Genomic DNA, 14,196 nt, shown 5'->3' with positions numbered 1-14,196 from the left:
CACATACGTAAGGAATATGGTGTCACATACGTAAGGAATATGGTGTCACATACGTAAGGAATATGGTGTCACATACGTAAGGAATATGGTGTCACATACGTAAGGAATATGGTTGTATGCTAGTTATGTTTAGGATGAGTTTAACAGTATTTTATGGCAACAAGATGGTGATCTGAGAAGAACACAGGTGTATTTTTCACTGGCTATACTTTCGATGATAAGATCAAGTCAAGAATTCCTCCAAGACAATGTGTAGGACTGTTAACTAGTTGGTGGACTCGGCAAGTTCATATTGAAACCTCAACGATGATTAAGTTTTTGCAGTTGTGAAACTTGTTCCATGAAATCCATCTTACCTGACAGGCAAGTATGCTTCTTCTTCAATGCAAGTGAACCCAAGCCCAAAGCCCCAAGCAAGAAGTTCCAGTGACTAGTAGTGTAAGAGATAGAGCCCGGACAAACCTTTTCTTTGATGCAGGTCAAAGGTCAAAAACAGAGTGACCTACTTTGATGTACGACACACCGCCTTACGAAGATGAATCCATACTCCAAGTATAAAGTTCCAGTGACTAGTAGTGTAGGAGATAGAGCCCGGCCAAGAGAGCGGACGGACGGACACGACGCAAATCTATACAATACAATTATAAAACTAAAAACATGGAATACAGTTAGTTTTTTTAGATGGATGCATTAGAAGAAATTTACTACGGATAAGGTAGTTCTAAAATACTACAACACTATTACTGTAATACAGTAGTTTTACAACGGATAAGGTAGTTCTAAAATACTACAACACTATTACTGTAATCCAGTAGTTTTACAACGGATAAGGTAGTTCTAAAATACTACAACACTATTACTGTAATACAGTAGTTTTACTATGGAGTAGGTAGTTCTAACGTACTACAACACTATAACTATAATACAGTAGTTTTGCTATGGAGTAGGTAGTTCTAACGTACTACAACACTATTACTATAATACAGTAGTTTTACAACGGATAAGGTAGTTCTAAAATACTACAACACTATTACTATAATACAGTAGTCTTACAACGGATAAGGTAGTTCTAAAATACTACAACACTATTGCTGTAATACAGTAGTTTTACTACGGAGTAGGTAGTTCTAACGTACTACAACACTATAACTGTAATACAGTAGTTTTGCTATGGAGTAGGTAGTTCTAACGTACTACAACACTATAACTATAGTACAGTAGTTTTACTACGGAGTAGGTATTTCTAAACATTTTCTTCAGTTTGGTAAGTATGGATTATGAGAAGTTCTTTTTACACAACCAATAACATTTTCTATGTGATGTTTCGATGACTTGTACGATATGTACACTGTTACCTTCATCAGACAAATGACCAATGAAGCGTATGCACACAAAGGTGTAGAATGTGTACGAGTTGTCTATAAAATCGATGTCGATTTCGGCTACGCTGGCAACGTATGTACAATAGTCGTTATATATAAACCAAAATGACTCAATTCAGCTACGCTTTGTTAACACTTGGTCATAGATGTGCGAGAGTCTTTGAGCCCCCTCGTCTCGATTTAGAACTGGCCTACAACGGCGTATCCAGATGGCTTCCTTTATCTGCCGCTTGAACAATCACATGTTTTTTCTGTGTGGCATGGTCTGTGATTGCCGATTTATTTATCTGGGACTCCGACTGTTTTCTTTCAGATCTGGTGAATTTCCTACCTTCTTGGGTTTCTGTGTCTTTCCGGTGTTCACCAAGGCGGACCCCAAATCGACTTCCAGTCTCTCCAATATACAACGCGTCGCAGTTTTTGCATCCGTTTTTGTATACGCATTCTGCGACGTTTTCTTTAGGTGTTTTATCCTTAGGGTGTACTAGGATATTGCAAAGCGTCTTGTGGGGTTTCATGGCTGTTGCTATGCCATGAACGCGATATATCCTCTGGATGGTTTCGGATATACCCTTTACGTACGGGATGACCACTTGGCCTTTGGTTTTGTACAACTCGTTCACATTCTACACCTTTGTGTGCATACGCTTCATTGGTCATTTGTCTGATGAAGGTGACAGTGTACATATCGTACTAGTCATCGAAACGTCACATGGGAAGTTTCATTGGTTGTGTAAAAAGAACTTCTCATAATATTTGGAGTAGGTAGTTCTAACGTACTACAACACTATTACTATAATACAGTAGTTTTATTATGGAGTAGGTAGTTCTAAAATACTACAACACTATTACTGTAATACAGTAGTTTTACTATGGAGTAGGTAGTTCTAAAGTACTACAACACTATTACTGTAATACAGTAGTTTAACTACGGAGTAGGTAGTTCTAACGTACTACAACACTATTACTATAATACAGTTGTTTTACTACGGAGTAGGTAGTTCTAACGTACTACGACACTATTACTGTAATACAGTAGTTTTACTATGGAGTAGGTAGTTCTAACGTACTACAGCACTATTACAATAATACAGTAGTTTTACTACGGAGTAGGTAGTTCTAACGTACTACGACACTATTACTGTAATCCAGTAGTTTTACTACGGAGTAGGTAGTTCTAACGTACTACAGCACTATTACTATAATACAGTAGTTTTACTACGGAGTAGGTAGTTCTAACGTACTACAGCACTATTACTGTAATACAGTAGTTTTACTACGGAGTGGTAGTTCTAACGTACTACAACACTATTACTATAATACAGTAGTTTTGCTATGGAGTAGGTAGTTCTAACGTACTACAACACTATTACTGTAATACAGTAGTTTTACTACGGAGTGGTAGTTCTAACGTACTACAACACTATTACTATAATACAGTAGTTTTACTATGGAGTAGGTAGAGTAGTCACAAACAACGAAATTGTTCCTTCATATGATGGTGTTTTTTTTTAATTTCATTCTGATTTGTTTCACTGCAATAAAGCCATGACAAAATTTTCGTAACATTGTCAATATATTGTAATACCCGTGGAGGACTTGTACACATTTTCGATGACATATCCCAGGCTGTATTTATCTTTTATGCCTACTTCATGTTCTACATTAGACAATGTACACATTGATTATTTAATGCATAGAGGATTTTACATAACATACAAAACTGAATTTGTATGCGTCGTACATTTAGCCATTGAACTGCTATCAGTTGATATTCATAGTCAATATGATAGCAAACTGGTAATGACAAATTATATAAATCATGCTAGCAGTTCTGATCTCATAGGAAATTAAATTAATTAATCGAAATTCAGCATTTAATTCAAAAACTATACGTCTCATGCATCTTTGTCAGTGGTATCCGACATTAAAATTACGACATGACCTTCACAATGAAGACACCCAAATTCAGATGACGACGTTACAGTCAGTCAAAAGCTGTTTGACTGACTGTGTCGTTCTTGCCATCGGTAATTGACACCCTCTTTAGATTACAGAAATTACAGCACAAGCTTGTCATGAAGATCTGGCATGGTATTTTTTTAATTTGAGCTTTATCATTGGTTTACCATACTTTTCTTTCTAAATGTATGTTACCTAGAAATTATCTAGAAAGTTTGCCATATTAAGTAATGCATTTCCATTATTAATGTCATGCTTCCTTAAATTTCGAGTCAGATGTGGCAGTAAAAGAGTTGACATTATGTCTACATGTTGGATATAGAAATTCTACCCCTAGGTCAGCAGCAAAAATGTCAAGTAATACATGACCACACAATACAAACATTTGGAGGACAATAATGTTTTGAAGTGGTCCTTTTGGGTGGTTTTAGATTATTAAGATTGACAATGTGAGTATACCATATCATCATACTACAGTATATAATAATCATCTACCGGTAATATTATAACGAAAATGATTTGTCAACAGAAGACACTTCTATAAACCACTGTTAACTACTGTGTTTCCATGGTTTTAAATTTGACTTGGCAAAGTTTTTTATCAACACAAATTTCAATTAACTCATTCACCACTGAAATTTCATAATGAACTATTCCAACCTTTCAACTGGAAGAGTTCAAATGAGTCTTCAGGGGTGAATGTGTTAAGGAAGCTCCCTACTGATAAAGATATGTATTAATGAAGCTCTCTATTGATACCGGGGCCTGTTTGTTTATGCGGAACAACCGGTTTGTGTGTTTTTATATGTACCATTTTTGGGTTTAAATCCTGGCGGACCTGCAAATGTTAATGCAGGCCTTGCAAGGCTTTGTCAAGGCTCACCTGAAAACGATATATGATTACTGGGTTCGACCTTATTTTATAAACAAACAACTCTGTTGCAACCGGTTCAACCGTTTGTATCTCGATATCGCATTAAAAAGCTCTCTCCTGATTCATATTTCTATAACAAAGCTCTCTACTGATACAGATCAAAATAGCTTGCCATCAAGAGAGATCTTATTTAACAATGGTATATACATATTTCTTGATCAGTGAAGATATTTATTAACAAATATCCTGACAGACAGTCGGTTGCTGTAGACTTTTGGATTGAAATATTGATGAAATAACAATCTTACTACACAATCTTACTAGATCTTTGTCTAGAAAAGGACTGTATCAATATGATCTATATCCTTTATGGCATTTCCGAAAGAAAACAAACTATTAATCTACAACATTATTATCGACAGATGACTAAATAGTCTATTTTAAAATGTTATTTCTGAATGAAAATTGTATAATGATTATAAATCTACGAGAGTGATATACATAAGAGGACTGGCGTGTGAGATAGTCCCTCTTGCATTTTCCACAGGTAAAATGTCAATTAACTCAAACATCGAAACAATTATGCATATTTTGTTTTGGTGACGATAATTACAATGCTTTTTCACTTGATGGTATCCAAACATAAACTGAAGGACTGTGAAAAAGCTCACACGGAAAAAAAGTAATATAAAAAAATGATATGTTGTTTATGTACAATATTGTATATTCATACACGATTATAAAGGCTAGAATATGTTCCACACAGTGGAAATAAACAGCCCAAGCTGTTTATATATATACAAACATATGCATTTTATTTCAGCATATTAGAACACAGTAGAACAAACCAATAGTAAAACCAAATCCATGCTGTTGGATCTATTACACTGAACATATCTCAATGGAATAAATATACTGAAGAATCTTTTTCTTTCCTGCTAAATACGTATGGAAGCCAATGTTTGGTTTAACCTCTTATTAACAGCTAAGGTCATTTAAGGACGTACCTCCATGTGTAGTGTATGCGTGCTTGCGTGGAGGTTCCGCGCTATCACAAGGAGACAAACACGAACATATGGCACCATCCCAAAACACACACGCATACACTACACGTATGAATCTTGTACACAGGGAAGGCCGTCCTTACATGACCATAGCTGTTGATAGGACGTTAAACAATACTAAACCAAACCAAACCAAGCCAATGTAAAACCTAACTAGATTTAATGAAAAGTTCAACAAACATGTACACTAGAGTTAAACTTTACACTTTGTTAATTGAGCTCTTTGTTGAATTTAATATAATGGATAATTATGTGTCAATCAGATTTTTCCTTTTTGCTAATATGTTGACTATTTTAAGTTAAGAGAAAACAATGATCTTTAGCTTCAGCTCGCTATTTGTTGTAGATGTTTCTATTATTAACCATTATAAGAAGCCATTTCATATCATTAATTTCAATCTAAAGAATCGATATTGAAATATACGAATTTACAGATTATCTTATTTACTTGTTATAGTTGACGCAACTGAGATTACTATCTTCTCCCAACAATAAACTGTCAACTGTCCCCACTGACAACAGAACGGGTATACAGTATTGATATGAACATAATTCCACTCCAAAATAACTTAATAGGAATTCAAACAGAGACGAATTTTGAACGTATTTGTAACTAATAACAGAGTGTGTATACAGTAATGATATGATAAGCCCTTTCTCTGCTCAATCATGTCCCTGACAGTATCAGATTAAAACATTGTTTAATATAGTTGTATCTTCCTACTGCATCAATAGACTGCTGAGGCACATAATTCAAAGTTATTTGTTATCAATTACCGATATTCATTATCAGATACTGATTAAACATATTTATCTAATTGTTTATTTGTCACATGTATGTACGCGCTGGTACATCATAAGATTTTATACGGATGTTATTTGGGACTAGTAATATCACCAAGGCGACACCCCCTGCACAGACGTATGGACAATTGGCGAATTGGTCGAGCGGTAAACACAGGCGGCCGGGGTTTGATCCCCGAAGTCGTCGTACGCATGGAACAATCAGAGAAGATGTTTTTCTTCTGCCCACACAACTCCAATAACCCAAGTGGGGTATACAATGGGTTGGAGCGGATGTTGCGGTATCTGCGCTGTAGCATTCAAGTGAGGTGGCACTATAAATGATACCGGTGGTGGCACGGTCCCACTACAAACAAAACATAATACATCTGAATTAGTGACTGACACAGATCCTGGTATCACACCAACACACATTAATCTGACAATCTGCTATCCATAAATGTTATGAAGAACCTTTTCTACGATGAGCGAATCTAAAATGGGGACGTTAGTCAGAATTCCATGAAAAAATACAGGCATTTTTGATAAATGTACATTGTATAATTTAGTTTTCATGAATACATGAATCAAAGTTTTCCAGCTTTGAATGAATAAATGTCAAGGTCATTAATTTTCAAAAACTTAGTAGCCCTTCAACCATGCTTATAGCTGATTATCAACACTTTGGGTCTAAACAGGAATCTTGTGTATTAACTTAAACCTCATAATATGAATTGTCGCTATGACAAAAAAAGTTATCGATAAGAATTGCATAAATATATGCAAAATGATAAAAACAAATAATTAGAAGTTCTGTCAATGACCGATGCATTCTTATTTTGGCCAGGCCAGGAGCATTCTTAACAAGGGGACCAAGGGGAACATACATTTACAATACTGGTAACGCAGTTCAACTGCCAAATTCAAGATGGCTGTGTGGTGGTCTGGGTGACACAGAAGACAGAGATCAGATGAGCCATAGTTTAATTACTCTAGTTAAAGACGGATTTTATAAGAGCCAAACTAATTGGTTCGATTGAAAAAGGTCCGATTTCAACAGGTCCCCATTTACCAAGATTCCACTGTAAAAGTATATGATTGTTCCAATATCCCCACATGTACACTTAAAACAAACGATGTTCTTAATAACGAATCTTCCAAAACACGGCCACCAATAAGCTAACAGATACGTCAAACCAAATAGCAGGCGTTGATATGACGCAATCTGATCAGTTCTATTAATGCAGACTGGTAATTAATATGCAAGGCCATTCAGAAAACGAAGTGAAGCAAAACAAATGCGTGGGTGTGAATACAGAAAAACCTTACAGTTACCTATACGGGTGACTTCAATGCAACAAGGATAGTTATTTACACGGTCTAACACTATTTTAAAATACGGTGACATGAGGAAATTATGAAATTGTAGTTGTTTGTGTATTATTTGTTGTAATTAATAGTATAGTTTTGCTTAATATTATGCAACTGCAACAATGAACCAAGACCTAAGGTAAAACGAAACAACGGTCTCGAGAAGCTAACAAGGCCTTTGACTTTAAGTAGAAACACGGGAAAATATAGACATGTCTGTGACGTAAACACACATACACAAAATCATACATATGTGCATCGAATGTATTTACCATTCATTTGCTTCCTGGATGCCAGACCGTACGACAGCATGGGGAACTTTTCAATTTTTCTGATAGTCTTCTTCATGTGGAATATCAGCTTTTCAGGTAAACATTTTATGGATTGTCAGAAGTATTTGGTGATTTGTGATTGTGTATTTAACATGTTGTGTATGTTAACACCGTCTATAACGCCATACTTCCATTAATATGAACTGTTACGTTACAGTGGTTTATAAACATACCAAACTAAGATGTCATTAATAGAAGTATTTCTTTGTGATATGTAAACATGATTAACTGGGATGTGATTACCAGGTGCAACATACAGTGTGCTAACTGTATTACCATGTTCTTCAACATAACGGTCTTCTAGTTTAGAGTAAATATATTGTCGGTCTACTGAAGTCATCCCCAAACACTAACACATGCATCCCAGAAAATACACGAAATCAGTTTCGTGTGAATAATAACCTACGACTGAAGGCCCAGTCTTCTCCTACCAATTTCTGAATTTCGAAAATTTACGTAACTCTCTATCAATGAGTACTTGCCGTCCTTAGCTCCATCGAATTTCTCATAGTCGGTCATCTTGTTTTACAGTCATTCCTTTGTCTGACCATTCTCCTGGTCGAGCAACCGATTGTCAAAAGATCGTGTTTGTGTGTGACACGCGTGGCAATGAATAACTCATTTCATTGTGTTGTAACATATCAATAAATGTAAATAAAAAGACCCGGTTATTATATAGTACTACACTTAAGCACACTCAAAATCTTGATCGATAGTTCACTGAAGCAGGGTTTTTTTTGTTTCGTTTTTGGTGTACATACATCATTCGTGGATTGTCTGGGGATGGGCCGCCCCAGCGACAACCCACAATACTTGAAACACCTCTCTATTTTCTTTATTCAAAAATCAAAGCCTGTTCATTTTGTTCTCTCTCACATTTTCACACTCTCATAATGTAATTTTGTCTTTTTTTACCTCACTTTTTTAATCTTTAATCTAACTCTAATAAGGGTGGGGGCGGAAGGGGGAGGATCGTACGGTATTAAGTCATGTCAATTGTTTTGTGGTTTTGTGTAGCAGCTTGATTTTCGAAAACATTTTGTTTAACCTTGCCTGTATAAAATTAATAACAAACATTCGTCATTTTCGAAATACATTCTGCCAGTTCCTTCGATTAGGTTGTTATGCTGGTCATAACTATCAACAGACATTTCTCTTATATTCTCTGTATCATTACGATTTATTCTACTTTCAGATGCACTACCGAATTGCTGCAGTATATATGATGAATCCCAAGTCACGTGTTTACGATGTCGTCCTCAGGCCATCCCTCTGGATATACCAAGGAATGCAACCTCTCTCGATCTCCGTAGCAACAACTTGACAATCTTACTTAATGGATCATTTACACATTTACCATTTTTAGAACATCTCACACTTAGTAGAAACAAATTGTCGATTTTACTGTCTGGAGCGTTTGAGGCCCTTGTAAACCTGAAGTACCTAGATCTATCATACAACCAACTTGATGTGTCCTCATTTACAAGATCCGTATTCCAACCCCTGAATAATCTCCGAGTTCTGAGAATAAATAGGNCCCTGAATAATCTCCGAGTTCTTAGAATAAACAACAACAACTTCTATTTGAGGAAAGTCATCCCAGACTCTGTGTTTTGGACTTTGTCACATATTGAGGCTCTTGCTATAGATATATTTGATGGTTGCAGTTTCGGAAAAGGATTTTTGAGATTAACTAATTTGAACACATTGGAGTTTTATGGGAAATTGTCGATAAGAAACACATCATTCCAAGGATTAGAGCGAATGAATATTTCTATCTTGAGACTTTATGTAAAAACGAGAACTTTAGAAGCTAATGCTTTGTATCCATTTCAAAACATGTCATCTTTGTATATTAATACGAATCGATACAGAGATATTAATTCTGTTTTGCCTCTCCTATACGGATTACGAGGGAGAACTATTGACAATATTAGATTCAGTTACAACTATGTACGTAACGCCGGGGTGGTTAAGTTAGGGAAATCAGACATACAGTTCCTCGACACAATTTGCGTCAGGCAATNAGTGGAACATGACACATATCCATATGACATCTTCGTTTCATACTGCAAGGAGGATTGCAAATGGATACGGAAAACATTAGCTTCATGGCTTGAAGAACATGATATCAAATATAGTGCCGAGGATAAAACATTCGACACTGGATTGGACATATGTGATAACATTATGGGTGCCATAGATGATTCATATCGAACTGTGTTTGTAGTAAGCTGTAAATTCCTTGAATACGAATGGCCAACATTCGCTATGAAAGTAGCTAGTAGATATTCATTTCGTGAAGGAAGAGAAAATATGAATATCATTATTTTGTTAGATGACATGAAACAAAGCGAATTTCCAAAACTCATCCGAGACATCTGGCATAAAATACGTCCATTGCATTGGCCAAATGAACACAACACCGATAAAACAAGACTCAGAACAGCAAGGAAACTATTCTGGGAAAAGTTATTGAAACGTATTCGTAAAGGAAATAAACGACTTGTCGCATGTTCACTCTCCGAATCGACGATATAAAAGTGAACATCACATACATCCATGTCATCGGCCTATCTTTGAATTTCAACTTAACATATGTCAAATGTCAAATTCTCTAGGTACAACAGTATGTAAAAAAAATATAGATAGTATTAGCTTTATTCTTAATATTAAAGCATTATGCGTTTAGAAAATAATTTTCATAATTTCATTTGAATGTTTGCAAGAAGATGTATTGTCAATTAAATATAATCATAAATAAAGGTACTCACGAAATAAGACGATGATGCATGGTGTAATATTATGTATTTTTGTACTTGTGGTGAAGTCTTAATGTACAACCTATCATATAACAGTCTTTAAGTACATCCCTATGGTTCAATAGTAATTGGAAATTATCATTCTGGATCGTCAACTTATCTAAATTGTATTTTTGTTTATTGCTATTCGTTATATTTTATTTAAAACAAAATAGAACAAAATTCATAATCTATCTAAGGTAAATTTATCCACTTGAAATTTGATTAATCTATGGAAAACAAAGAATTGTGTGTACCTACTTTATTTTGTTATGCCGAAATAGAACAATAACTCGTTTCTTTGCTAATCTTTCTAGATGGGCTTCGAATTTGTGAAATATAACCGAGGAAACTTGATTGCACGATAGGTAGCGCCACGATGTTTTATTTCTTGGTATGTTTTCAATATATTTAAGAACTCGCATAACGAAGTCAGCCATTCAGCAAGTGTGCCATACGATAGTAATCCCCACCTTAAACTTTGTTCCGGTAAAATACACTGATTATGAGTAAATTTAAATGGGTAATTGTGGACATAATACAACGCAAAAAATGGTATATATGTTTATCACTCGTGGGATTACTGCAAAAGAAATATCGTTCGTTTACCACGGCATTCCCAGTCTCCTGATTCATGTATTAATCAACATCGCTCTACAACGAATGCAATTATTGAAGCCGTACAACAGACAGGGATGTCTCTTATTCCAAGCTACGTTAACATGTTATATTCCACACTGCTAAGAAAGATATTGGCTTCAATTACTGTCAAGTTACTATACAGACAACCAAAACTGATCATTCCGACCAGGTCCCATTGAATACACGAACGATCATGTCAACATTATCAAGGTTATAGTGAAATCATAAATCAATATGTTTGAGCAACCATTGTTCTGGTGCTATTACGGTTCCATTGTCATAGACCTCAATTTGCAGATCGACTGTACAATTAACTGTACGCCATACAAATATCACGCTATATTTTAAACACAAATCAAGGTGTCCAGAATAACAGGAATCCATTATATGTAAACAACAAACATCATAAATCAATGTACCTCAACATCCGATAAACATCGTGATCACATTATCAAGGTTCCGCAATACACAGGTGTCCTAACAAACAAGGTTTTATTATTTTGATAAACCAAAATAGCCGCACCAATGTGTAAGGATTAAAGTGATTATGAGTTTAGCCACAGACTAAACAGATTGCAATCACTGCATTCATGAAATCATATGCATCCAGTCACATGAGCTAATTATCAAATATATAGTGTCTCTAAAAAAAATCGCTTTTTAGATGAACAAATCGTCCGTACTGTCGAAATTCTATTCTGCAAATAAAAAATATGTACAGTTTTATATACAAATAAATCAATCAATTAATAAAAACAATATAGTAGCAATATCGATATGTAACATAGACCAAGGTGTCCCTTTAATGTGCACGAATGTTAATATGTTCAGAATAACGGTATGAGGTTTTATATCCAAGTGATATTGTACGAAAGAACGATTTCTTCTCTTTGCATAAACCCATTTTTTCAGGGTCGTAAATGTTATACTGCGCACTAAAACAAATGTACTCTGTTAAAGGAACTTCTATTACATACGCACAAACTGATTTCCTTTTGTTGATATTTTTTCGTGAAAACTATCAAGACTTAGTATTGCATATGAGTTAAACCTCAAATGTCAAACAATAATAATAATTAATAATAATTGGAGGTTCTTAAACACCGCTTTATCACAACCTAGTTCGTAGGTCGTCTCAAAGTGGTTCACAAATTATTATCCGTGGTTATAGGGCCTTTGCAATCAGCCAATACATTTCTCAACTCCCTGGGGAGCATACAGCCGGAGCTTCCATTTCGGCGCTAACAGCTAGCATTCAACAATTCTAGCACTCCCCAACCACTTACTCATTTACAGCTGAGTAGACTGGAACAAGCGGAGTAAAGTATCTTGCACAAAGGTACAACACATTGCCGTGCCGTGGCGCGAACCCGCAACCGTTTGGTCACGAGACCGGCGTCCTACTACTCGACTGTCGTGGCTCCATTAATTACTATATATATTGACGTTTCTGCCGATTAGATAATATTCTATTTAAACGTTTACATTTCTCAAACAGCGAAAAGTTCAGACACAAGATACCGGAAGTTTTAGCTTGATCTCATATTACCTTTTAGTTGAGTACAAGCCTGTTAACGTGCTCTCAATTTACCCAATGCGATGAATAGGGAAATCCCTTTTTAAAACTGCCAAATTATAATTCCACTTGACAAAAGAAACACCGGCAAATGGACCAAAAAATATTGTAAAACCCGTACATCAAACATTTTTTAAGTTAGGACTGAAAAATACAAAAAGTAAAGACCAGTCGAATGTGGATAATCATATATTAACAGAACAAAAACACTGTATTAAACAGACTTTTTAAAACAGAATTGTACACGCGTTTAATAGTTAAGTATACAACAAATATAGAAAGAAGCTGTGCTACTTCTTATAAGCAATACATTTATTTTTTCTTTATCTATATATTTAAATTCAAATTAAATAAGCCTGCTGTATCAAACTGCATGATCGTAAGACGCAACTTATGTGGAGCCCACGCAGAATCGGGGTTGGTTACCTCCTTGTCAGAATTTCATGGGATATTAAAAAATGCAGGAAAATCCCTTTTGAATCCTGTAATCTTGACAGGGTATTTTGTTGGCTTGGTAGCATTAGCAATGCGTGTTTTAGTGCTATAGTACTACATTGTATTTGCTTAACCATTCATATCTTGCATTCAGATATAGTAGATATTTAGTAACATTATTTCAAATCACCTTTCGTCAGGTTGTTAAGTTCTTCAAATAGTAGAATCAGTGTTGTTGCAGTCAGATCGATGATGTCACAATTGTAGTAATCTGACCAAATTGCATTACATGTTACGCTCTCAACACGTAAACCATTCTCTATGCATTAAAATGTGAGGATAAAGAGCAAATATTAATGTTTAAACAAATTATGTTACTGTACAATAACACGCATCGCTATTGCTATTTTATATTAGATTGTCATCAATATCAATGGGTTTAAAAAGACAGTATTAACATTGGTAAACGATTTATTTTATTATTTCAATCACCTAACATATCTGTGTGACATTTTTAAAAATAGAACAATAAGTGATGTCGCAGTCAGATGGATTAAAATATATATCGATGGTCTCCCCTCTGCTAAAACGGTGCTATAGTCTCTAAAACGTATTTTATTCTCACTAGGTATTAAACATGTTATCGAAATAGTAAGCATCCTGTACTAAACATGAACTATATATTTAATTAAGTATTGATCACTTAATAGAGCCGTTACCTCTGTCCTGTATGACAACATGTAAAATGCAAGTAATTTAGGCGTACATATATATAATACAACTTAATGGTAGGAAACGTATTGTATAACACGTTGCTGTTTTATTTTAAATATTACAAGATATTGGGCGCTAGCAGATGCTTCCATCAAATCACAGGGGCTCGTTATGTCTGAAATACACATATACTATACTGATATTAGTCACAGCACACACAAACATACACAAGCAAGGAAGCTACGTCAGAGAACATTTGC

The 14,196-nt window shown here is 35.1% G+C and overlaps 1 protein-coding gene across 1 annotated transcript; it reads left to right on the top strand.

Annotated features, from left to right (window-relative positions):
- Positions 1-7,709: 7,709 nt before the first annotated feature.
- Positions 7,710-10,309, top strand: LOC110461925 (toll-like receptor 1). Its single transcript, XM_021515661.1, has 3 exons — positions 7,710-7,804; positions 8,964-9,304; positions 9,341-10,309. The coding sequence occupies exons 1-3, from the start codon at positions 7,747-7,749 to the stop codon at positions 10,307-10,309; spliced, it is 1,368 nt and encodes a 455-aa protein (XP_021371336.1). The 5' UTR covers positions 7,710-7,746.
- Positions 10,310-14,196: the final 3,887 nt, after the last annotated feature.

Source organism: Mizuhopecten yessoensis, unplaced genomic scaffold (genome assembly GCF_002113885.1).
Source record: "Mizuhopecten yessoensis strain PY_sf001 unplaced genomic scaffold, ASM211388v2 scaffold10707, whole genome shotgun sequence".
Classification (NCBI taxonomy): Eukaryota; Metazoa; Mollusca; class Bivalvia; order Pectinida; family Pectinidae; genus Mizuhopecten; species Mizuhopecten yessoensis.
This window is presented reverse-complemented; position numbering and strand designations above follow the sequence as displayed.